The 25217-nt window shown below is 38.7% G+C and overlaps 1 protein-coding gene across 2 annotated transcripts in view; it reads right to left on the bottom strand.

Moving 5' to 3' along the window:
* Positions 1–25217, bottom strand: part of wwtr1 (WW domain containing transcription regulator 1) — a 60444-nt gene that overhangs the window by 7042 nt on the left and 28185 nt on the right. For both annotated transcript variants that reach the window (XM_079593636.1, XM_079593635.1), the window contains exons 2-3: positions 14220–14359; positions 94–302 (exon numbers count right to left, since the gene is read on the bottom strand). In XM_079593636.1, coding sequence (XP_079449762.1) covers positions 94–302; positions 14220–14359 — 349 coding nt within the window. The remainder of the gene's footprint in view (positions 1–93; positions 303–14219; positions 14360–25217) is intronic.

Here is a 25217-nt window from a genome sequence, read left to right as displayed (position 1 = left end):
AGTGACTCCTGCTGGGTCTGAGGCATCCAGGACCCGCTCCACACAGCACTGTGAGCAGAGGCGGCAGTACACCTGTGAGCAGCAGACACTCACCTGTCTCAGGAGCTCCTCCTGCCTCCGCTGGATGCGCTCTCTCTCCATCTGGATGCGCTGGAGCCTCATCTTCTGCTGGTGCTGCTGGGCGCTCATGTTCATCATGGGCTGAGAGCTCTGCTGCTGCTGGGAGGCCTGGGCCTGGGCCTGAGCCTGAGCCTGAGCCTGGGCCTGCTGGAGGTGCTGCTGATGGGCCTGCTGGCTGAGCACTGCAACACACACACACACACTTCACTGAGCAGCTGACGCATACTGAGCACAGCGTTCTTCACTGGCAAGCTCTGAGCGGATCGGCGTTTACAAGGAATCAGGCGTCTACAATGAGCGACTCTGTGAGGGAGCCTTTTTGCCTTTGGCTTTTGGCTTGCTTAGTTGAGGACATTTCATTTAATATTCAACAACATTAGTGATCTGCTGCATTGACACCATTACATGAGAACTGAACTGAGCTGGACGATGACATCACGGTTTCTCCAGAGCGGCTGTATGTAAATATAAATGAACTAAATTAATAACTTTCTACAACAGAAATGAACCATCACTGAACTTTCTGAAGCTGGACTGTGACGCTATTCTCTTCTGGAAACACACTTTCTTGCATTATTTTCCTGTTATCTCTGTGAAGCTGCTTTAAAACACTGTATTGTAAAACGCGCTGTATAAATAAAGCTGACTTGCCTTAAGGTGACGATACACGGGGCGACTGTTTGAGCGATGTTGCTGGCCACTCCGGCCGAGCGCTTGCTGCTTGAGCACTTTCCCATTGAAAATCTGGATCATTTAGATGGACCCTGTGTTGACGTCTGCCCTGTGTATCATCGCCTTTAGTGAGGGATACTTTATATTCTCAGTTATAGTTGTGAAATAATAAGTACTTACTACTTTTTTTGAAGTCTAGACACATTTCTACTCATTTCTTCTGTGAGCAGGATGAATTTAAACAGTTAAACACTGAAAAAACTGACTTCGCTGTCACCACTGACTACAGGCAAGTCACATACGTCCAATTATAATGTTAGCTGTACAAAAACAAGACGAATTTAGTTCTCATGACCAGGGCTTGACATGAACTGTTGGATAGTGGTTACTGGCTACTCTGCATTTCCACTGGCCACCATTTTGTTGTTGGGAAATATGTTTAATTAGGGGTGTGACGAAACACTTAGCTCACGAGACGAGACGATACAGGATAATGGGTTCACGAGATGAGGTTCAGAATTCAACATTAAATAAGAAATAATGATGATTAATCATAATAAAAATTATTTAATTTAACTGAAAGTCAAATCAAAGCATTTGCATTTTGAAATGTTAATTTCCAGCATCATTCCTCACATGATCCTTCAGAAATCAGTATAATAAGATGATTTGATGCTCAAGAAACATTTATGATGATTATCAGTGTTGTTAACAGATGTGCTGCTGCTTCATATTTTTGTCGAAGCCATGATACATTTTTCAGGAATCTTTTTATTTCATTTATTTGAAATATAAATATTTTGTAACATTATAAATGTCTTTACTGGAACTTTTCAGGCAATTTAAAGCATCTTTGCTGTACAAATTGTATTTATTTTAAAACAAAAAAATGTCTGACCCCAAACTTTTGAATGGTAATGTATCTTTAAGATTTCAATATGTAAATGAGGTCTGTTGTGATTGGCTAACCTACATGAACCAGTTCATTATTAGGGTGGGCCTTTTTTTAGATGCTTGTAAAAGGAGTTTTCAATGAGAACAAAAATTAGTAAAATGAGAAAGAAAGGCTCATCTGTAAATGAAACCAATAAATTTGCTTTGAGTAGACAGTATGATTTTTATGAATTACGTTTTCACTGTATTTTAGCGTGATTTCCTTCGTCTCTGGATCGTTCTGTTCCAGTGTAAAGCCCGCCTGCTGTTCCCAGAGGAATGGACAGATGGACACGATGTTTGCTTCAGAGCTGACCTCTTGATCTTCTGCAGTTCACCGCTTTACTTCAAACTCAACCGGCGTCATTATCATAGTCTTTATTTTTAATTGTGAAGTGCGCGAGGGTTCTCCAGCCCACAGCTCCTGTGAAGAGTGTTTGCGACTCGTGACCGCTCGGATCATGTGTGTGTATCTCTGTGTGTGTGGTGTGTTTATCTGTCGGGTAAACCACTTTCACATGGAGAAAACATTCCTGTAAAAGCCAGATGTGGGCTGAAGAGTCGTGAGATACGGCACGAACAGAGCAGTCTCTCTGCTCTCCGGATCACGACAGCGCTCACGGACTCATTATTGTGCAGCTTATTTAAAAATAAAGCGACGTACGTGGTGTCACCATGACTGATGGTGACCTTTAGACTCAGTTTGTATTCTCTTGGCTTCGTGCAAACCTCAACAAGTGAAAACAGTCACCTTTAGTTTAAGGTGACGTAGTTACACGCACTTACTGTAGTAATAACAGAAAATGATGCATAATTACAAGCAACCTTAAACCAAACCTTAAAGGGACACTTCACCCATTTGCATTAAGCTTTGTATTGTTAGAAAACCAGTCATATATTATAATGGTCGTGGTTTTTTCCTTTATTTTTCCCTGAGACGGGAGACATAAGGATTTAATTGTTTCACTTTCTGCTTATAATGACGTAAAAATGGTAATTTTGCGTCATTATAAGCAGGAAGTCACATTTCATTGAATACTGTATAAGACTACAAACACTAGCTCCTCATTATTCACTACAGGCCTATTACAGATCAGGGGGTGGGACTAAACTTACAGAAACTAAAATAAATATCCGCCATCTTGTTTGGAAGCTATCAAGCTAAGCTAACAAGCACTTATGGAGTCAGATGGGAATTTACGAGAACGGCTGAAGGAACTAACTTTACACATGATATGGGAGAAGAGGATTTTGAAAGTGTGTTGCTCGAAACAGACGTTCGTGGGTATCTGTACGAGGCGCAATATAGCGAAGAGCAGCGGAGGATGATGGAGAAACAGGAGGCGCCGGCGCAGAAGACCTGCCCGTGGAGGAAATCTCTGAATCAGACGAGGACACGGACGTTTGTGTTGTGAACCATCCTAGTCCCGCAGCGCATCTGTTCTGACTGAACATCCCGGTTCCATGCAATAATTCAACATTTCGAAATAAATACAAACGAGGAGTAATTCACTAATGAGTTCGCCAACTAGCTTTAATGTTTGTGTGAAATTAATGTCAAGCTCTGGTGGTTAGCTAGCTTTGTAGACAGAAGAGTGATTTCTCTGATACACGGATAAACCTCATACGCGCCGTTCTGGATTAGTGGGAGTGGCTTGCAGAGCTTTGCAATGTGGTGCATTGTGGGAGTTGTTGTCTTTCATAAAAACGCGCCCTAATGTTACGTTCTGTCTTTTCTCGGTCAAGAAGACACCAAATTCGAAAATTATTTTACATTTCGACTACATATATGACCCACTTTCAATAAAGATTAATGTTCCCACAGGTGAAATGCTCCTTTAACCCTACAGTAAGTACATGTGCTTATTGGTCATCTTAAAATAAAGTGCAACCGTGAAAGTGAAACTACCGTGGTCCACTTTATATTAGGCATCTTTAACTTCAATGCGTCATGGAACAGAGGAATGCAACAACAGGCAATATCCAAAACAAGTGGTTTATTGCAGGAATAGCAAGGTCGGAAAAATGTTGGGTTCCCTTTTATGTATTTGTAAAACTATGTACTCATGCTAGCAATGCCAAGGTCATGGGTTCGATTCCCAGGGAATGCAAGACATGTGTACAATGTAATTCACTATGGATAAAAGTAGGGCTGGGCAAAAAAATCTATTTTTCGATTAATCGGTTTTTAAAATGTGGTCGATTCAAAATCGATTCTCAAAGGCCAAAAATCTATTTTTTCTATATTTATTTAAACCTATCACCCAAAAGCCAGTATTAGTTTTCCTACAGTGTTCATAGGCTTGCAGCCTCCATGTTACAGATAATGCTGTGAGATTTTATGTTAGTTTTCTCTTAAACATAAATAACCTGATCCTGATTGATCAAGGCATGCGACTGTTCTGACTCGTCTAAGTTTCAGCATCAATTTTTCATCTTGCATCAAAATCCTGTCTATTCATTGTATGCTTTTGAAGTTTGGTTTTAATGTACTCAACATTAAAAGTGGTTAGGTAAGTGTTTAGGGAAGTGTACCTAAAAAAAAAGAGTTTAATATACAGGTTTGTGGCTCTATTTATTTTATTAATTAACCACTCGTAAACTTATGTTCACTATTTAAAAATAAATAAATATAGTATTTGTATTAAAGGATGTGTAGGTAAGAATTGTCTAAAAAACTTTTATTCAAATTGGCTTAAACTGTCTTTATATACCAATACATAATTAAAATGTAAGTACTTTGAAAAAGAGAGTATAAAAATTTAGTGACTATAGTGTATTTAATCTTCAAAAAACACAGCTCATTAATTCCTACCGGGACGAAACAAGTGATTGGCTTGCGCGACTGTCACTCTCCGTTGCCATGACTACCGCCGTTATTACTGGCTCTGCCCACGTGCACGCAGTCGCGCACCCGTGTTTAGGTGGGAGTGAATGGAATTAATGAGCTGTGTTTATTGAAGATTAAATACACTAGAGTCACTCAGTTTTTATACTCTCTTTTTCAAAGTACTTACATTTTAATTATGTATTGGTATATAAAGACAATTTAAACAAATTTGAATAAAAGTTTTTTTAGACAATTCTGACCTACCCTACCTTTAAATCTATATTCATTGAGTCGAAATCGAATTTAGAATCAAAACTGAATTGAGAATCGAAGTCGAATCGAATCGAATTCAGAGCTTGCGAGTCGAATTGGAACATCTGAATCGATACCCAGCCCTAGATAAAAGCATGAATGTAAAAGTGTCAAAAGAGCCCATCTCTATAACGTTCTTGTCTAAAGGTATGTCTCCGGTTCCTTCTTTAAAGTAAAATGAGTCAATACGTAACAGAATAAGTAATAGCACACCTTATCATCAACAAATGGCTTGATTTAAAATATCATGTTCGAAGTCTGTTTGTTGAAATCCCCCAACCCTACATATCTCCACAGGACCCACATCTTCTTAAATGAGTAAAAGACTCAATCACACTTACTGGGTGGAGAAAGCTGAGGCCCATCACCCTCACAGTTCTACTATAAATGGCTTTCTGTTGGAGAGGGTTACATAATGCACAAAAGAACGGCTTAAAACTGGCACTTAACCAATTTCCTTGTCAGACTACATGCAGTGATTCTTCAGACTTGCTATAGACATTTTCAGGCCATTGTCCAGCGAACAGGAAGACATCACGTTAACCATCCAAGTGTGTGTGGATGGAAACCGATAAACCAGGTCATAATGTCAAGAGATACAAATCTGCATCATGTACACTGAGCAACTGAACACAAACTCTTAATAAACGCCACGATCATAACTATGCAGGAGCGGAGGGCGCTTTGCTTTATTTAAAAGATATACGAACATTTATTTACAAGGATCTTCAAAAGGTGATGTGTATGGATGGGTGGAGGATCTGGCAATCGAGCAGTTGAGGTGAAGCACAGACGGCCTTATATGGTGAGATGAAGCTAGTTCAGACTTTGCTTCGGTCACTGAAGTCATCAACTATTTTTACTGCCATCGAGATATTTTGCTTTGTGGTATTATTTTCCATGACAATTAAAGGGTTAGTTCAACCAAACAGGACAACTCTGCGATCTATTGCTAACCATCATGCTGTTCCAAACCTATTAGACTTTTGTTCATCTTAAAAACACAAATGACAATATTTTCAAACCAGAGAGATTTCTGTCCTTCAATTGAAAGTCCACGCTTGCTCGATGCAGGGGAAGCAGTTAGTGAGGTTTGGGCTGTGCATGAGCTCTACATGTTTGCTAATCAATGTTTGTGATGTGAATAAAAGCCTATATTAAGACGAGACACGGCAGGCAAAAACATCGGGGTTTTTTCACTGGTCAATTTTGAGATTTTGGGATATTTGTCTTCAATAACATGTCTTCTTTCAGACTTGTGGTGAAAAAAAGTCAGAAATACACATTTAGCTCTTTATTTTACTAACTTTGTCTATTTGCGTCTGTAGATTTCTCCTAAATTCCTCAAAAGAAAAAGTATGATTTTTACATTACAAATCTTTAAATGCCTTTTTCTCAAAATGAGTTTTTTGTCATTCTCCAGTAGAAACATCTCAGCCGATGTAGCGCCGATGTTCACCAAACTCTCCAGTTACACACTTAGCAGTGTTCTGAAGATATGCTCAGAGGGATTTGTTAATAAATCATTCCTGGCCTGATTTATGTGACATTTTAATCAACAAAAATATGTCGAAAATAGATTTTTTTTAAGCCTATGGACAGTATATTTAGATTTCCTAGGAGATGAAAGCATACACTCTAAAAAATGCTGGGTTGTTTTAACCTAATTTTGGGTCAAATATGGACAAACCCAGCCATTGGGTTAAATTTTTACATTGCATTTTTGATCCAACGTTTGGGTTTGTCCATATTTGACCCAAAATTAGGTTAAAACAACCCAGCATTTTTTAGAGTGTATATCCTGAAATCCCTCTGAACATCTTTTTTCATCTTGTGTGTAATCAAAATGAAAAAATAATTTTGCACCTGGCTTTATCATATGTTCAGATCGATCTACCGAAAATATATGCAAAATTGCGCATATTTAATGAGATAATGCCTAATTTGCACAATTAAACATACAAATTTCAAAAAACGTGTAATACATTGTTTTATATACTTGTGTAAGTAATCAACTGAGGAAGTTCCATGGTGATATCTAATATTTTAAAATGTTACCCTATTCACCTGTAGTGTCTCGCCTTAAATCTGTTAATCATATAAAGTGTATCTGCAGAAGACTTGGATTAAACCGCTCGATTCGTATGGGTTACTTTTATGATGGTTTCATGAACTTTTTATAGCCTGAAAGTCTTGGTGGAATGGACTTTCAATGGAGGGACATCAATCTCTCAGGTTTCATTAAAATAACTTGAAAGTGTCACAGGGTTGGAAGTTGAACAACATGAGGGTGAGTAGACAAGGACAGAATATTTGGTAACGCTATTTTAAGGTGACGTAGTTACACGTTACAAACTGTACATCGGATTACCAGTAAAATCTAGCTGCGAGCAGCAATTATGGGGGTTCAACCAGTTTGAGGCCTTTATGACATGGTGTATTGACATTGGTCCTCTGCTGCCATCTAGCGGTTAGACTGGCCATTACAATCATAGGAACATTGTCATTCTACACCTCTTTAACTGTTGCAGAGGAGCTCGACCATGCAATATTAACGTCGTGGCACTTTATTTTAAGGTAGCGTAGTTATACGTTACAACATCTACTTACTATAGTATTAACAGCAAGTTATGCATAATTACAAGTAACTAACCATAAACCAAACCCTATAGTAAGTGCATGTAGTTAATTGTACTTACTCAATTAAGTACCGAGTAATATTAATGTAACTATGGCACCTTAAAATAAAGTGTAGCCGAATTTTCTTACTTGGGCACATTTTGTCAACGGTAAAATACTTTGTGTTCATATAAAAAGGAATTATTATGTTCGGTGTTGTCTGTGGTGCAGAAGCTCAACCAATAATCGTGAGGAAAATGTCTCAATGCAAATAATAAATGGTTTTCATGTGGAATAAATATTCAAATGAAATAAATTTAACGAAAAATACAATTTCTTTTCTTTGATTTCAAGGTCAAATGTGACACGGACACACTTTTAAATGCTATTTGTAAAGCTGCCTCGAAACAATCTGCATTGTGTAGAGCGCTATATAAATACAGAGTTCAGGTGGGTCACGGTCCGAGTCCAACAGGTGTCCCTGACTCCCGTAACTGTGCTCCAGTGTGAGCCGCGGGTCCAGATGTGAACCGTGGCTCTGGAGGCGTCCGGCACACTCTGCCTCCTGACATCTGAGTGTCACAACATCCCCCATGATGGAAAACACATGCGGCCCGTGAACGAGAGGAGAGAGAGATCGGACAGAGGCGAGTGAGTTGCTAAAGCCACACCACAAAGAACGTCTTGTTTCATTGATTTCCCAGAAACGGCATCAGCTGTCTAACAGGGTCAGCAAAAAAACCACAAGAAAAAAGGAAAGGAAAAAACTGGAAAAAAATCGGTGAGATTTAAAAGCACATCCTGTCTCGACAAGAGCTCGTAATCAAAAGTGCTAGCTTACAAACCCCATATCTCACTCCAGTTACATCACTTTATATCAGTCCTACTTTATATTAGGTGTCTTTAACTGCTATTTTTATATTTTTTTACATCATAAGTACAATGTAAAAAACATGTATTTACACATTGGGTCTCTTTCATGAAACATTCGTAAATATACGAGTAAATATGTGAGTGATTTGCGCGTAAAGAGACCTTCCCGAAAACTCTTCTCCTGATTCACAAATATTTCGTAAACGTCAGATGTGAGAGTGAAATGTGTGTGTGTGTGTGTTAATGAATTCCAATCAGTCGTAAATGGGACGCGCGTGCACGCTCATTCTCAATTACCATAAACCCCGCCCATTAAATCCGACTGACAACCATATATGGACATCATATTATGACACCAAACGAAGGATTTCAACATGTCTTCTCAAAAGCGAATGAAAAAGAAAAATTTCTCATTATCAGATAATATTTTATTATCAGAAGTTCATTCAAAACGCCACATTTTATTTTCAAGCGTACATAGTGGCGTATCAGGTCCTAAAAAAGCTTGGCAGATATTACAGATGCAGTTACTGGAGTTTCATCTGTTAACAGTCCCAGAAGTGAAGAGAAAATGGTTCGACATGAAGCTCGACTGCAAAAAATGAATTAGTTCACTTCGAAAAAATATAGCCCAGCCCTATTGAAAGCAATTAATAACTGTAATTAATTATTAAAGTGTTCCGTTAGCAGATGCTATCACTGGCTCTCATAATAAAAGTAAAAAGAAAAACCGAATGTAATTACTATATATCATATTTTTTCAAAATGCTGTGTAAATATGTACCCGATTAAGGGGAATTAAACTGCAGCCTTTATTAATGAGCAAACGTTCGGATGTTAAACGCACTATTACGCGTGGCTGGGAGCAGGTGCAGATTTCTTTCGTACCAACTAACATTTGGAAAATACGAACATTTTAATGAATCCGAAAATTTACGCCAGAACCACTTTACACACGATTTACACAAACATTCGTTCTGCTCGTGTTTCATGAATGAGACCCACTAAGTGCATCGTATCAAAATATTAATTTAAAGGTTACATAGTAATTAAAGACTATAAAGTGGGCCCATATGTGTCACTATTGCTTCTTATGTTGAATATCTATATAGCATATCATAAAGACACTGACAGACAATTGTATATATGTCCACTAGGGGTGTGTATACCAGAATTGACAGTACTACTCTTCTGATAATATCTTTAAAAAAAAATTTGATATGTACATTTTTTTGAGATAATATACGATAATATAATTTATGTGTGAATTGTTTTGCTCACGATAATCATATAGTGAAAATCTAATATTGTGAAAGTAACTAATGTCTACGATTATGAACAATAGCAGGTTGAAACTCGATGCCAATGTTCCCCAACTGTATGGGGTAAACTAAACAACATATTGTTATTTCTAATGTTTATTTTACAGGCTAGAGGAATATGACGTCAGTCAGCCATAACTTTACAGATATTTTCACCAAAAAATACACATTATTAGATCAGACTTTCAGTTGTTGGTCATTGGCAAAAACAATATATTTAGTACCACTGAAAACTGAACATTCGGTCATTTACTCACGCTCGTGTCTTTCCAAAACTAATTTTTGTCCATACAATGAAAGTCAATGTGGTCCATTGTTGTTTTGGATCCCATTGGATGGAAGAAAACAGATTAAACACGCGTCAAATTGTGTTTGGCAGAAGAATGAAAGTCATAAATGTTTGGTGTGATTATGACAGAATTGTAATTGTCCCAGGAAATGGTCATCAAGGATCATTAAGCTTTTATAAGGGAAATGATCACTGATCAGGCCAACAGACAGTAGTATTAGCATGTAGCGCAACTCATCATTACACCCTCAGCGGACATGTCAACAGAACAACACATGCTAGTCAACACCCTCATGGCATTTCCTCATACTGTGGGTTAGATCAGTGGCAGTGTGGGAAACGGGGGTCAGGCGATCAAGAATGAGACTGTGGGATTTGAGTGGGGAGGATGTGGAAGAACTACATGATTGGATCAAGCTACAGGGCTGATTGGACTCCGGGAACTCACCCACCCGCGGGAAGTATGTTTCTCCCCGAGGGGTGACGGCCTGCTCCCAAGCCTCGGGCAACTGTCCTGTTCAGCAACAGCACAACAGCTCGAGATCCAGTGTTGGGGAAAGTCACTTTTAAAAGTAATGCATTACAATATTGCGTTACTCCCTTAAAAAGTAACTAATTGCATTACTTAGTTACTTTTTTAGAAAAGTAATGCGTTACGTTACTTTTGCGTTACTTTTTTTCCCACCTGGGCTGGGCTTGTTTTTTTATAACACAAAAGTTATATTTTTGGGCAAATGTAAAGACGCTTTCACACCAAAAGTGAAATAATAATCCTCCGGCTGAAGGACATGTGTACAGTAGAGGAAAGCACACAAGCAAACCTTTCTATCTATCTACAGTCATTTCTGCTTATTAAACTGCATCATCGAAGGTCAGAAGCAAGTACATTGGTCAATAAAGTGAGATTAAATGCATAAAAAATTATGTTTTATTTAACATATTAAGTTATTGGAGGTTTGCATAGTATTCTGATTCTGCATTTGACTGATTTTATTCATTTTGAGGAATATTGAATATTTTTTTGTGCAAGTGAGATGAGTAAATGCTCACTTTTAATCTAGAACTACAATAAACATGTTCACACACACGCACACACACACACTCTGCACTTTGATTTGTCTCAACATGAGGACAGGAGAGCTGTCAGTCAATAAATGGGAAAACAAAGTAACTTGCGTTACTTATTTGAAAAAGTAACTCAGATATTTTGTTGTAAATTTGTGTTACTTTACTAGTTACTTGAAAAAGTAATCTGATTACTTGTAATGCATTTCCCCAACACTGTAGAGATCAGCCGGCTCCTCTGCGAGGACCACAGAAGAGCAGCGCGCCGCTTACGCCACTGCTAACATGTGCACAGGGGCACGGCAGCTGGTCACTGGCGCAGGACCCTTCAAGGGACACACTTCCACTTTATTTGCCCCTAAAAGGGACATACACCTTCAGGGTACATAGTACAAATAAACACCTTTTAAGGGTAAAAAAGTACAAAATTGTCCTTTTAAGGGAACTGCCCCAGCGCCAAACTGGTGTGTGCAAATGTTTTTTTGACAGTAGCTATGTTTCCATCCACACGTTTTTATCCGAAATAAGTGATATCGAATGAAAAATGCCTTATGGAGACAGCAAAATTCGATTGAATTTCATGAATATCGACTCAAATGAAATACGTCTCATCGGATTGTATCTTGATCGATATACGGCTTATGCGATAAGCGCTGATGGAAACGTTATTTCCCGAATAAATAATGAATTGCGTTTTGTCTAGCAAAACTTTTGTTCGCAAATGTTGGCTTGAATGTTGTGCGATTCAGTGCGAAAATGAACGGAAACACCTTAAAATGTCTCAAATTAATTCTATGAACGAATTATAAAATTTTCAAGAAAAGTTTAAATGTACTAACTATTTCAATAATGTCATGAGGTGTAACCAAGTAAAAATGTATATAATTGAATTAAAAATATATTTTTCAAGGGAAGTTTTTTAAATGATTAATTAATCGAAGTTTTTGGTGGCACATTTTACAACCTGAACTCTCCTTGCTTTGTCATACAAAAGTCAAACAATCTGTTTTTTTAAGAGACATCTCTATGACATAATTTATGTATAAAATTTAAAAAACATCCTCATCGTTTAAGATGTATACTCACTGAATGAATGAACTGCATTTTTTAATGTACGTTTAAAAAATCATTGACCCAAAGCACACATTCATGCTGGGCTTAATTTCAGCTTAAGAGCTAAAAAAGCAGAACAGCTGCTCGTAAAACTGAGCGTGATGCAATATGTCCATTGTTATCAACTGCAGGAGAAAAAGATACTACAGAGTTTTAATAAGAGTGGGACAGACTGGGAAAAACAGGACCGTAGGCCCTGCATTAGAGTGTCAACTGTCAATTACCCATAATCCCTACATTTTGAGGGGGCCGGTCGTGAATACACACAACAGGTGAAGGCTCGAGCTGGGCTAAACTAAGAATAGAGGAAATCTGTGTCCCCTCAGGTTCCCAGAGACGGAAAAAAGCCAGGCATCGTGGGATTGTCTGAGTCACGGCTTTCTATTGTGAGTCCTCTGATCTTGTTCTAGTGAGCCAAAATGGATGACACAGCCATGTCAAAAACATAAATAAAAAAAAAGACCGGTTGAGTCATCAGAGGATCGTGCAAGACAGAAATGAATGGTTGAGTTTACAGAGGATCAGGGAGGAAAACGGCCGTTTGAACGAGTGTAGCAGGTTGGCTCACACACACACACACACACACACACACACACACACACACACACACACACACACACACACACACACACGCACACGCACACGCACACGCACGCATGCACACACACACACAGCGGTGAGATGTCATCACCAGCGCTTCCTCACACTCATGATGCGTGCTACGGTCACACTGGAAACTTTTTGATGTTTTTTATTGCAATACACACACTGGACATGTTCTTCTGTGAGGTTAGTTTTAGTTTGGGAGTCAAGTATTGTAACTTTTATTAAATATCTTTACTTCCTGCGACTGCAGACGAAACTCTGTGGTGTGTACTGTAACTCTATATGCTGAGATAGTCGGCGTCTACTGTGTGTGTGTGTGTGTGTGTGTGTGTGTGTGTGTGTGCTGGAAGTGCTGGAAGGAATATTTCTCCCTCCAAACGCTCTCGTCTCGTTCTGATCCCCACCCCCCTTTCGCTGGAATCTGTTTCTCGGCTGCCAACAAAGCAGAGGCACACCTTTTTTTCCATTTCATCACAAATCAGGATTTGGGAAGAAGAAGAAGAAAAAAAAAGGCAAACAAAGAAAGCACATTTGGAAGTCATTTAGCGTACTTACTGACAGAGTCAGAGTCAGAGCAAACAACATGCAGACACTAAACACAGCGCCTCGCGTACTGTACGACAGCTTTAAAGCCTTCAGATCTGTCAGCTGGGAGACTTTCTTCATTAAATCAGCCGTGGAGCCCTCAAAACAAGCAGCTACACCTCATTCAGAGCCTCTGATCAACAGACAGACTGATACACACACACACGACAAATAGTGTTCATGTCATGCAGAAATACTTAAAGAAAGACATTTCATTTGTTTGGTACCTAGCCCAAAATGACTAGATTTGAATATTTCTGAAGTAAATGCGAATGACGAGGGCTGAGTTTGACACCCCTGGTTTAGCACCTAGCAGCTGAGGGTACATCAGATACTGTGGTGCATTGTGGGATTGAATGAGTGCACTCAACCATGGTTTCGGCCACCACTACAAATGGCCGTAGAGGGGGAGATTTCGGAAAGCTTCTGATGGTTTTTAGCAAGTTACTATATGGTTTCATGGGTAATATGTGGTGTTACTCATGTGTGGATTAAACTGCTCGATTCATTTTACAACAGCAATATGACCTTTGTGGATCTTTTAAGTTTTGCTTACTTGGACTTTCAATGGAGGGACAGAAAAAAGAACCTCTAAAGTTTCATTTATTTGGGATTTAGATTATCTTATGGGTTTGGAACAACATGAGAGCGAGTAAATGATGACATAATTTACTTTAGGAGAGCAAACCCTTTAAGACTCGGAGCGGTTTAAATCTCTAACCCTAATATGAGCGTAATAATAGAGATGCTTGCCTTAGCACACACATCTAAAATCAAAAGGGGAAATATATGCTAGCACATCAGACCTGTGATATTAGACGTGTGTGTGAAACAGCTCGAGAGAACGTGTGTGTTCATGAGCAGTGGCGCTCACACTCACCGAGGTTGGGTTGAGAAAGGGCCATGGAGCGCTGCTGTATGTTGCCGTTAGTGGAGGCTTGGTTGTGCAGACCCATCTGGGTCACCGAGGGGGTCAGGCCCTTCCTGGGGTCGTGCCATGTGGTGATCTTCTCAATGTGGCTGCACAAGAAAAACAGCAAATGTTCACGTTAAACACACTTCTGCAGAAGGGCATTTGCAGTGTCCGGAAGGTCAAGCACATCAGAACTACTCTAGGAACACTTTTGGTGATTTCACATGTTGGGGATTTTAGCCTGAATCCTTCAATCTACTCCAAAACCCATTGAGAAGGAACCCAAAGTCTGTCAGAGGAAACCTTTTGAGTTCTTGGCCGTGTCGAACTACAGTGGCGTCAGTGTTGGGGAAGCTCGCCGGAGCAACTAAAGGGACATGGTTATGGGGTAAAAAATGAGATGGGAGAAAAATGTATCAATGCTTTGGAGCTCACAAAATGGTGCCTAACCTACAATATTACAAAAGAGGCTAGATTTCGGTGAATGATGCTTGCCCGTGCTAACCCTGAGACAATGCTAGATTCAAATATGTGACCCTGGATCACAAAACCAGTCACATGTCGCACGGGTATATTTGTGGCAATAGCCAACACTACATTGTACGGGTTAAAAATTATAGATTTTTCTTTTATGCCAAAAATCATTAGGATATTAAGTACAGATCATGTTCCATGAAGTAAATATATAAAACATGTATTTTTGTGAGTGAATGCAGCACAATCACCAACATAAATGCACAACTTTAAAGGAGATTTTTCTTTCAGATTATATATAAATCTCCCTCTCAAAAACAAAACAAAAAAAAAAACACTGGTTTTTATCTTAACCACTGGTTTTGTGGTCCAGGGTCACATAGGTTCTGAATGCAACCCGATCTCATGAGAAAACATAGTTATTTTATGAGTTGTTTGGACTCTTACAATTTGTACAAAAACAGGATAAAAAAACCTATAAAAAAATAAATAAATAAACTAAGCATGAAGGTCAACACCCCTTACCCCACGCCTAAACCTAGCCTTCAGAGAGGCAAGTGCAGATCATACAAATGAGATCGCTCATTCTTAAGAACTCACCAAAACATAAAATAGTAATGCATAACAGTAATAGTAAAATGTGATAAGTGCCATTGGATTGTGGCTGGATCCGCACAACACCAGTCCTGCAGTTGTTCTCCAGCCCTGATGAAAACTCTCCTGCCTGTATGTTTCTAGTGATCCTTCAGGCCTTGATGAGCTAGTTCAGGTGTGTTGGGTCCTTTACCAGCTTTCACTTTCCCTACAAAGATATTGTGTTCACGGCTCACACAATTCTTGAGTTCTTTTCGAGCAAACACAGTTTGCACAGTTTTCGAGTCCCTTGGGTGAATGCAAAGGTTTTGCGAACTTGCAAATGTTAACTTACTCGGGGGAACGCAAACGTTTTTCAACCAAAAACGAGTGAGCGCAAAATACCTTGAGGGAACGCAAACACATTTGCAAGAGAACGCTATATTTTGGATGTCAAACTATATTAGATGATGCCAATTTGGGTGACGCCATTTTGAACAGACAAATTTAAACTAAACACAACCAAGGAAACTATGTTGCTACTTTAAGTCAGTTACGCCACAAAGCCAGATGCACAAGTGTTTCTCTCTGGTGGTCTGACGTTATTCTAACTACTCAGGCTAAAGATGCAAGAATCTGGCTTAAATCGTCCAACTCAAGCTGGACTCAGCTCAGCTGTTGGACCTGCAGTTGTACCCACACGCCTCTAAACGCCCAGCGTGAGCAAACGCCGCGATCCGTGAGTCAAGGAACAGGTGTGCTGTGTTGGCCTCGCCACTCCTCCACCCTCACTGAACCCTTCCACACTGCAGCGACACGAAAATCTGGCTCCTCTGCATTTTTGCATGCGAGGCCACGAGCGCCAGCCAGTCGGTTGCTGAATGACAATCCCAGTGTCCCTCAGTCGGTAAACCAGTTTAGCGTCTCTTTCATTATCGGGTGGGCTTTATTGTGTAGTTCAGGGGTGCTCAAACCTGCTCCAGGAGATCTGATCTCAACCTTGACTGACATTTTCCACCTCGACGAGCGGGTTCAGGTGTGTTTCAAAAGAATCGGAAATGAGCTCTGCAGGAATGTAGATCTGCAGGACACGGCAAATGATGAAGGAAATTCAAGTACAGCATTGGTTATGCAAAGAAATCTGGTTACTTTTTTATTGAGAGTTCACTCAAAAAATTTATTTTGGCCTCTTGTTAAATTTATTTAATTCAAATAAGCAAAAGTAACACGATTGTTTAATATTTTGTCACAACTTAATTTAATTGTGTTCAATAACCTAATATATTTAAAATGGAAGTTTACTTAATTAATTTGTGTGAAAACTACATGAATAATTTTTGTTGACATCTAACTGGGCGGTGGATCTGTAGTTCCCAGCATGCTTTGCAAGGGACTGCATACATTTGTTTTTCAGTAAATGGAAAGATGTTGTTAGTTATTGTTAGTGTTTAATGTTCAGTTATGTTAGAAACTTAGAGGACTTTCTGTAATGTTTTTGAAGTTTGTGGTTACCATTATGCAGAAGAGTTGCGACTGTGTTTACGGTGTGCACTTTATTAGCATTAAACCTCACTCGCAGAACTGCACAAGTAATTAATATTACTATGTAAAAAGTGGTTTTAATTAAATAGAACACTAGTAAAATCTAGAAGTGATTGTAGAGTCAAATTAGCAAAAATTATAATGTTGGTGACACAAACTAACCTGACTAAACTTTATCTGGCAGGATTGACAAAATTAATTTAAGTTCTTACAACAAATCATTTCAAACAAATTCGATGTAATTGTAAAAAAAAAATGTAATTCAATTTCGTGGAAAATTTTCCTTAATTTAATTAAGTTCGTTCAACAGCTTTTTAAATTCAAATCTCAAGTAAAACGTTTTGCAATCTGCTCTGTATGAAGATTCAAGATTGCTATAATAATAAGACATGCGAATTCAAACGGCGTGACCAATAGAAGATTGCTATGTTACACTATACACACCATTTGTTATTAGTTGTTATACACTGAATTTGAGCGTGAAGTCATATCACGTCCATTGCATTTTACACTTTAAAGGATTAGTTCACTTTGAAAAAAACTTTTGCTGATAATTTACTCACCCCCGTGTCATCCAAGATGTCCATGTCTTTCTTTCTTCAGTGGAAAAGAAATGAAGGTTTTTGATGAAAACATTTCTCCATATAATGGACGTCAATGGGCCCCAAACGGGTCAAGGTCCAGATGACAGTGTCAGCGCCGCTTCAACTGGCTTTAAACGACACCAGACGATGAATACGGGTCTTATCTAGCGAAACCATCGCTCATTTCTAAAATAAATAAACAAGTTTAAGTTTTATAAGCACAAACGCTCGCCTTGCTCTGTTCTGTGATGCGCGTTCGTGACGTCATGTAATACGCAGTTACGTTGAGAAGGTCACGCTTGACGAGTCAGTGTTTACAGATGTGCGGAAGGAGGACCATACACACATATTCAAATGTCTTTGTGTCAGTTTATCGTTTAAAATGCCCATCTCGTGTGTGTGTCCTGGGGTTGTAATATTAAAAAGCCTAAAAGAACATTTTCGTCAGGATAGAATTTTTTTACTTTTCACAGAAGCGAGACCTTTACAGCGTAACTGCGTATTACGTGACGTCACGAACGCGCATCACAGAACAGAGCAAGGCGAGCGTTTGTGCTTATAAAACTTTTTTATTTATTTTTGAAATGACGATGGTTTCGCTAGATAAGACCCGTATTCATCGTCTGGTGTCGTTTAAAGCCCGTTGAAGCGGCGCTGACACTGTCATTTGGACCTTGACCCGTTTGGGGCCCATTGACGTCCATTATATGGAGAAATGTGTTCATCAAAAACCTTCATTTATTTTCGACTGAAGAAAGAAAGACATGGACATCTTGGATGACATCGGAGTGAGTTCACTTTTTTTTTTAAAGTGAACTAATCCTTTAAATGCAACCCAACATCAATTCTGCCCTTAATTCATCCTGGGAAGTTCTCAGTCTAAGGTGCGGCCACATTTGCAACATTTTGGTTACGGTAAGGTTTGTGGCAAAAAAAGGGGAATTTTCCATTGTCAGAAGTGTGATGTGTGGAGCACAGCTCAAACCGAGTAGCGTTCTGTTGGTCAACATGACGAATGTGCACGTCCAGCTCGAACACGGACAAGACCAGCGTTGGGAATGTTTTTCGGCCTCATGTGAAACTCCAGAACGAAACGACTGGATTCCGGCCACACAATTTAGTGTGACCAGACCTGCTGAAAATGTTTCTTCATGCAACACTATAGTATTTTTGACAAACTCGATTGATTTAAATAGTGTGCATAGTCAACAATCACACTTATACCTTAATTATGACCAAGCAATCAATATACAAATCTGGGCCTCAAAGATCTATAGATTCTCATTGCAATTACAGAATTTTTTATAGCATTCATGACTCGAGGACTGCAACAGGTCTCCATTTGCACGCTGGTGATGATTAACGTACGCCTTGGTTGGTGACATTCTTTACGGATTAACAAAAACTAAAATCTATGCCCCATCAACTCCACCTGCTTGTTTGTACACTTGTAAACTGGACCAAACATGGCAGTTTGTGGCCAAATGAGTCACGAAATACACAAAGCCTCAATCAGAGAGTGACTCACTGGAAGTATTCGTGCTCCGCTGGGAAGATGATCTACTTCCTGCTGATCTCAGGCTCGCCGCGGCAGGACAGGAAGACATGTGGACCTCTCGGCTCGTGTTTCCAGAGCGTTTAAGATTATATATGAATATATGAGGATGATTCTTTAATTAGGGGAAGTTTTTAGTCCTGACAAGATTATTTTAAAGGTGCTAAAGTTCAAAGTTTTGCCCTTAAATCCTTCTAGTTAACTATTCTTGTGTCTCTTTAATAAGCTGTTTGTAATTTCTTCAAATGTTGAATTTCCCAGAATATAAACCTTGAATAAAATAACATGTAAATCATGTTTTTTAAATCAGTTGTGGTTTAAGGGACTCTAGCTCTTGTGAGCTAGGATGCTAGCTGCTTGAGATTTATGAAGGTCTCCGGGGACTGACGGAGAGAGAAGGAACGGGCCCTCGGGGGTCTCGGGGTCTGGGTGGGGCAGCTGTCCTGCACCTGTGGGTCGGGCCCCTTACATCTGAGGCCCATCTTCCCACACGCTAAAGCTAATATGTGCAGCGGAACAGCTGTTTAACAGCTTATTGTTAAAACAAACTAATTTATTTACAATTGGTCAATGGCACAGTTTTCGCCTTCTCTCGTTTTGTAGAGTTTAACAGGACTAGCGGCATAACAAAAAATAAGCTATAAGTGATTAAATAAATATAAGGGCTGCATGCATGTTTCAAAGTAGCAACAAAGTAGCTTCAGAGGAGTTAGCGATCAGCGAATACTGCGCATTTATGCCTAGCCTTTCTAGCTGTTTATATTGTTGTAGATGGTTGTAAGAGTGCATATAAAAAAAAAAAAAAATGTAAGTATGTTTTTGAATTAGCAGCCGGCAATAGTAAAGCACAGACATTTCAAAATAAGAGTCCCTGTCTTGTTTATAATTTAAAGTTACACATTATGCATAACGTGTTTTTTTCTTCTGATTATTATTGGAATTTTATCTGTATTTTAAACTGTATCTGACATTTCAACAAACTCTCAGCTATTAAGAGTAGCTTCTCTCTGAGCCACATCTCAGGAAGGTGATATGTATTCACTGTATTCATTGTACAGATTGTACTGTATAACCACACAAATCTGTTTAAGTTATTACAATCTTGTTGTCTGCGTACGGTACAGTTCTTTGGGTTCTTCCTTTGTACATACAACATTAAAAAGAGCCGATTAGCATAATTAACAATCAAATCAAAACCCATTTCCTTAAAATATTGCGACCCCGGCGAGCCCCCATATTTGTACTTTCCCTACCCAGTCTAAGGTTGAAAGATGGGGTTTATAGTTTTTCAGAAATTAGTTTCTGAACTAGTTTGGAAAAATAAAGCTGACGCTTGGGTTCGAGCCACATGCTGTTTGCAGAGGAAACACACACACACACACACATCTCAAAGAAACAATGGCTTGGTGGTGGATTAGGGGTGACACACAGGCTGAAACAACACAGACACACACTCACAGTAGCCAGATGGACACAACACCTCTGAGCGGAGCTTCCCGCTCTTCCTGTTAGCGTACTAGCTGTGGAAAATAACACACACACACACACACACACACACTCCAGTATAGTTCCAGCGCTTGTCATGGGCCAAGTCCATGTCAACAAACATGCTTACACTGCAGCAGTGATTGAAACTCTCAGTCGTGATTTAATCTCATGAATATATCTAAAGAGGGGCAATCCAGGAGACTTCTGGGATTATTTCCCTCAGAAATTATTGATTTTGTTTAGTTTACTCTTTATAGATTCTATTTCAGTTTAAGTAATAACAGTTTAGCAGAATTCAAATAAAACGTAATAAGTGCAGACCAAAGATGGACATTTTGATGTAAGATTCGGGACGCAAACTTAAAGTCCCTGTGAACCAGAGGTTGCAACCAACTGAAACGGAATTTTGGAAACGGAATTTTGGAAACGGAATTTTGGAAATGATTATTTCCATCCAGTGCAATGAGCAAACGTCCGTGATGGGGCTTAGACAGAGGGTCTAGACCAGCGGGTCGCCCACAAACAGCCTCAATGCATACAAGTATGAAAAAATTATATTTTGATTTTACATTGCTATTTTAACATTTGACATAACATTTCAAATATATATAAAAAAATATAAAAAAATTAGTGTTACGAAGAATAATCAGCTGTCGTGGCCATTGAGCTTACTTTACACATTCCAGGTAATCTACATTAACATTTATTTATTATCCTTTGAAATTGACTGATTTTCTGTTCCAAGAACACGGCGCAAAAATATTGATGACTCATGTTGAACCACAGATTTTGCCTAATCAGATGCTCTCTAAAAAGAGAATGCCCCTCCCCTAATACCACCTGCGACTGACTAGAAAAGGGCTGTGGTGTAACTAAAGCTTATTAATTATTAAAAGAAAAACTGGGATGGTCTGTTTGATATGTCCCATCCCAACTTCCTGTTTGAAAAGATAACGAGCTCTGCCCAGATCCACCTGGTCTGATGCTGTAATTATAGCGCAGGCCGTGGCAGAGCACCTTTCACCCACATGTGTGTGTTCAGCGTCCAGCAAGACAACTCGAGGAATGCGAGTCTGTCTGTAGCCATAGTGATTTCAACACACTCCAGACGGAGCTGGCGTGCACGCACACACACACACACACACACACGAAAACAATCTGTGTTAGATTTCAATAAGATTTGAATCTACCTGAGTGCTGACTTGTACAAGACAATAGTTTTGTCAAAAAATTTGTTTTGTTTTTTGTCAACTATTATTCTGCATATTAATATATATTTACACTGCCCAGCCCCAAAAAGGTTTCGGTCTGGATTTAAATAGGCAAAATTTTAAGAGTCTATGATTGGATTATTATTGTAGTGACTATTATGTTTCTACTTCTTGTGAAAGAATGGTTGAGAGAAGCACGAATACATATGTTGACCTCTGAGTGCGGATCTTAACGTTAATCTTTGGGATGTGCTGGAGGAGACTTTACAGAGCGCTGGACTCTTGCATTGGCAATACAAGATCTTGACCAAACATGTATGCGTTTTTTGGTCAAGATCTTGTAAAATGTCTAAAGTGTTACCAAAAAAAAACATTTTTGACTGATTGTTTTAACCTTCTGTGCAAACTGGAATCGAAACGCTCCACGGGATTAAGAGTGTTTCTCTTTTCCACAAAACTCGTAAAAGCGTCTGAAAGGTCATTTCATCTTAAGTCAAGTCAAGTCAGCTTTATTTATACAGCGCTTTTTACAATACAGTGTTTCAAAGCAGCTTTACAGAGATAACATGAAAATAATGCAACAAAGTGTGTTTCCAGAAGAGAATAGCGTCACAGTCCAGCTTCAGTAAGTTCAGTGATGGTTCATTTCTATTGTAGAAAAAGTTATTAATTGAGTTAATTTTTACAGGTGAAACTCGAAAAATGAGAATATGGTGCAAAAGTTCATTTATTTCAGTAATTCAACTTAAAAGGTGAAACTAATATATTATATAGACTCATTACATGCAAAGTGAGATATTTCAAGCCTTTATTAGTTATGATTGTGATGATTACAGCTTATGAAAACCTTTCCACAATATTCTAATTTTGAATTTGGGGTTTTCATAATCTGTAATCGTCAAAATCATAACTAATAAAGGCTTGAAATATCTCACTTTGCATGTAATGAGTCTATATAATTCACTTTTTAAGTTGAATTTCTGAAATAAATGAACTTTTGCACCATATTCTCATTTTAATGTATATATATATATATATATATATATATATATATATATATATATATATATATAGCCGCTCTGGAGTAAACCGTTATGTCATCGTCTAGCTCAGTTCAGTTCTCATATAATGGTGTCAATGCAGCAGATCACTAATGTTGTTGAATATGAAATGAAATGTTAAGTGCATGTAAAAGGCTATAATAAAGCGTGAGGACTGGAGTCCGTGCCGTCCCCGTCCGCAGGGTGACCACAGCCCAGCATGGCTCTGGGACGCTCTCCACCCAGCTGTGCTAATTGAAAACAGGAACAAAAGAAAAAGATCCACTTTCCCAATTACTCTGAGCTCGGGTTACTGGGGAATTCCTGCACTCCCAGCACAAAGGCGGCGCCTCCCCAGAAGAGAAAGGAAGCGGGTGACGGAGGGCCTGTCCGAGAGACGGATCGCCAGGGGTCAGATGTGCACTGCTGAAGGACACCAGCTGGACACGGAGGAATCAGAAGTATTCAATTGAATGTGGAAATGTGAGGGAGGGGCGCGCAGGACAGGGAATGCGCCACTAATTATAGCCATCCAGATTACAGGAATAAAGCTGAGCTCTGGCTCTTCAGTGGAAGCGGGGCAAGTCGTGGCTTGTGTTTGCAGGCATGGTCAGCAGTGCGGACAGCGTGACGTCCAGCAGACTCTCCAGTGCCCAGTCAAGCTACTTGTGTCAAGCTACACTACAAGCTAATAGAAAGTTTATTAATATACAGAAAAAAACTATAGTAGTTATTTAAGAGAGCCAACATATTTTAAAATATCAGATGATATTAACTTCTGTGCAATCAAAGCAGTAGTTCACTATTACACAATTATTACATACTTATTACATGCTACACGGATATTACTTTTTTTTTTTTTTTTTTTTTTTTAAACCTGTATATAACCTTAAAGCGTCCACATAAAAAAAATATGTTACATTTAATTTTAAGGTGTCCTTGTTCAGTGCAGTTCTACTGAGTAATATAATTTAACAACATGTACTGATATAGGGTTAGGGTAGAATTGTGGTTTATGGTTAGTTGCATGCAATAATGCATAATTGACTGTTAGTACTATAATAAGTACATGTAACAAAGACCCTGTAAAATAAAATGTTGCCAAAATTCACGATTGGCCTGGAGATTGGCCAAGCAAAATCAAGTTTTACAGAAAGCAATGTAATAATGATATAATCAATAGAGAATTAATTTGAAAAAAACGAGCACTGAATATATTCACGGGGAGTAGTAATATTATAAATACTATCATATATGTTTTTTTATTACAAACAGACCAATATTAATATGCTAAAATGGCAAAGTTTAGCATTTTAAAATTTGTTTTTATTTTAATAGTTGTCAAAATTCTTATACATTTTAGTTTCGTTTTTATTAGTTTGATTATTGATTTTGTTTAGTTTACTCTTTATAGATTCTATTTCAGTTTGAGTAATAACAGTTTAGCAGAATTCAAATAAAACTTAATAAGTGCAGACCAAAGATGGACATTTTGATGTAAGATTCGGGACGCAAACTTAAAGTCCCTGTGAACCAGAGGTTGCAATCAACTGAAAAGGAATTTTGGAAACGGACTTTTGGAAACGGACTTTTGGAAACGGACTTTTGGAAACGGACTTTTGGAAACGGACTTTTGGAAACGGACTTTTGGAAACGGACTTTTGGAAACGGACTTTTGGAAACGGACTTTTGGAAACGGACTTTTGGAAACGGACTTTTGGAAACGGAATTTAGGAAACGGAATCTTGGAAACGGAATCTTGAACCGAGGGGGGCGGGGCTTTGCTCCAGCGCACCTCCTCTCATCCCTCGCTCACAGCAGTCTGATGGTTGGAGGAGAGTGGTTCAGGATATTCAACCCACGCCGTCAAACTGACGTCATCAGAGCGGAAGCACATTTTCAGATTTTGATTAAAGATTACCACAAATTATATATTTTTCCTGTGCATTAACTTGCACTGGTTAATTGTTCACCGCAAGACTAATGTGCGCTAACAAAGTAAAAATAGCCAATTTTTAACCAAAAATGTACCAATTTTTTTTGGTAAAATAGGGCCATTACTGCACTTACAGTACAGTGGTGGTGATGCGCATGAACTTTAATAATTGTATAATAATTTTATTTTAGTTCATTTTTCAGTAACAGTTTTAGCTTTCAGTTTATTTTGAAAATGTTATATCCGTTTATGAAAATGTTTTTTGATCACTCGTTTCATCTAAATTTCAGATTTCATTTGTGAAAATAACCTTGGTAAGAGCTGATCTTTTACCTGTTGCAATACTTTCTTGAATCTCATTATAATTGAGCATTATAATTTAGCAGCATCAATATATTTAGTTCATTACAACTAACACTAAAAACTATTTGAAACACTTTTTTTGCTTCTCAAAAATAGGACTCAAACATCACAAAGTCTCAAGCGCTAACATGACCATCGGATGGAAAGGCAAGAGACAGCGCACGATAAATAGTTGCCGTGTTTGTGTGGACACAGTCTC

This window comes from Phoxinus phoxinus, assembly GCF_949152265.1.
Source record: "Phoxinus phoxinus genome assembly, chromosome: 20".
NCBI lineage: Eukaryota > Metazoa > Chordata > Actinopteri > Cypriniformes > Leuciscidae > Phoxinus > Phoxinus phoxinus.
Note: the sequence above shows the minus strand (reverse complement) of the source record. Positions and strands in the feature narration are given on the sequence as shown.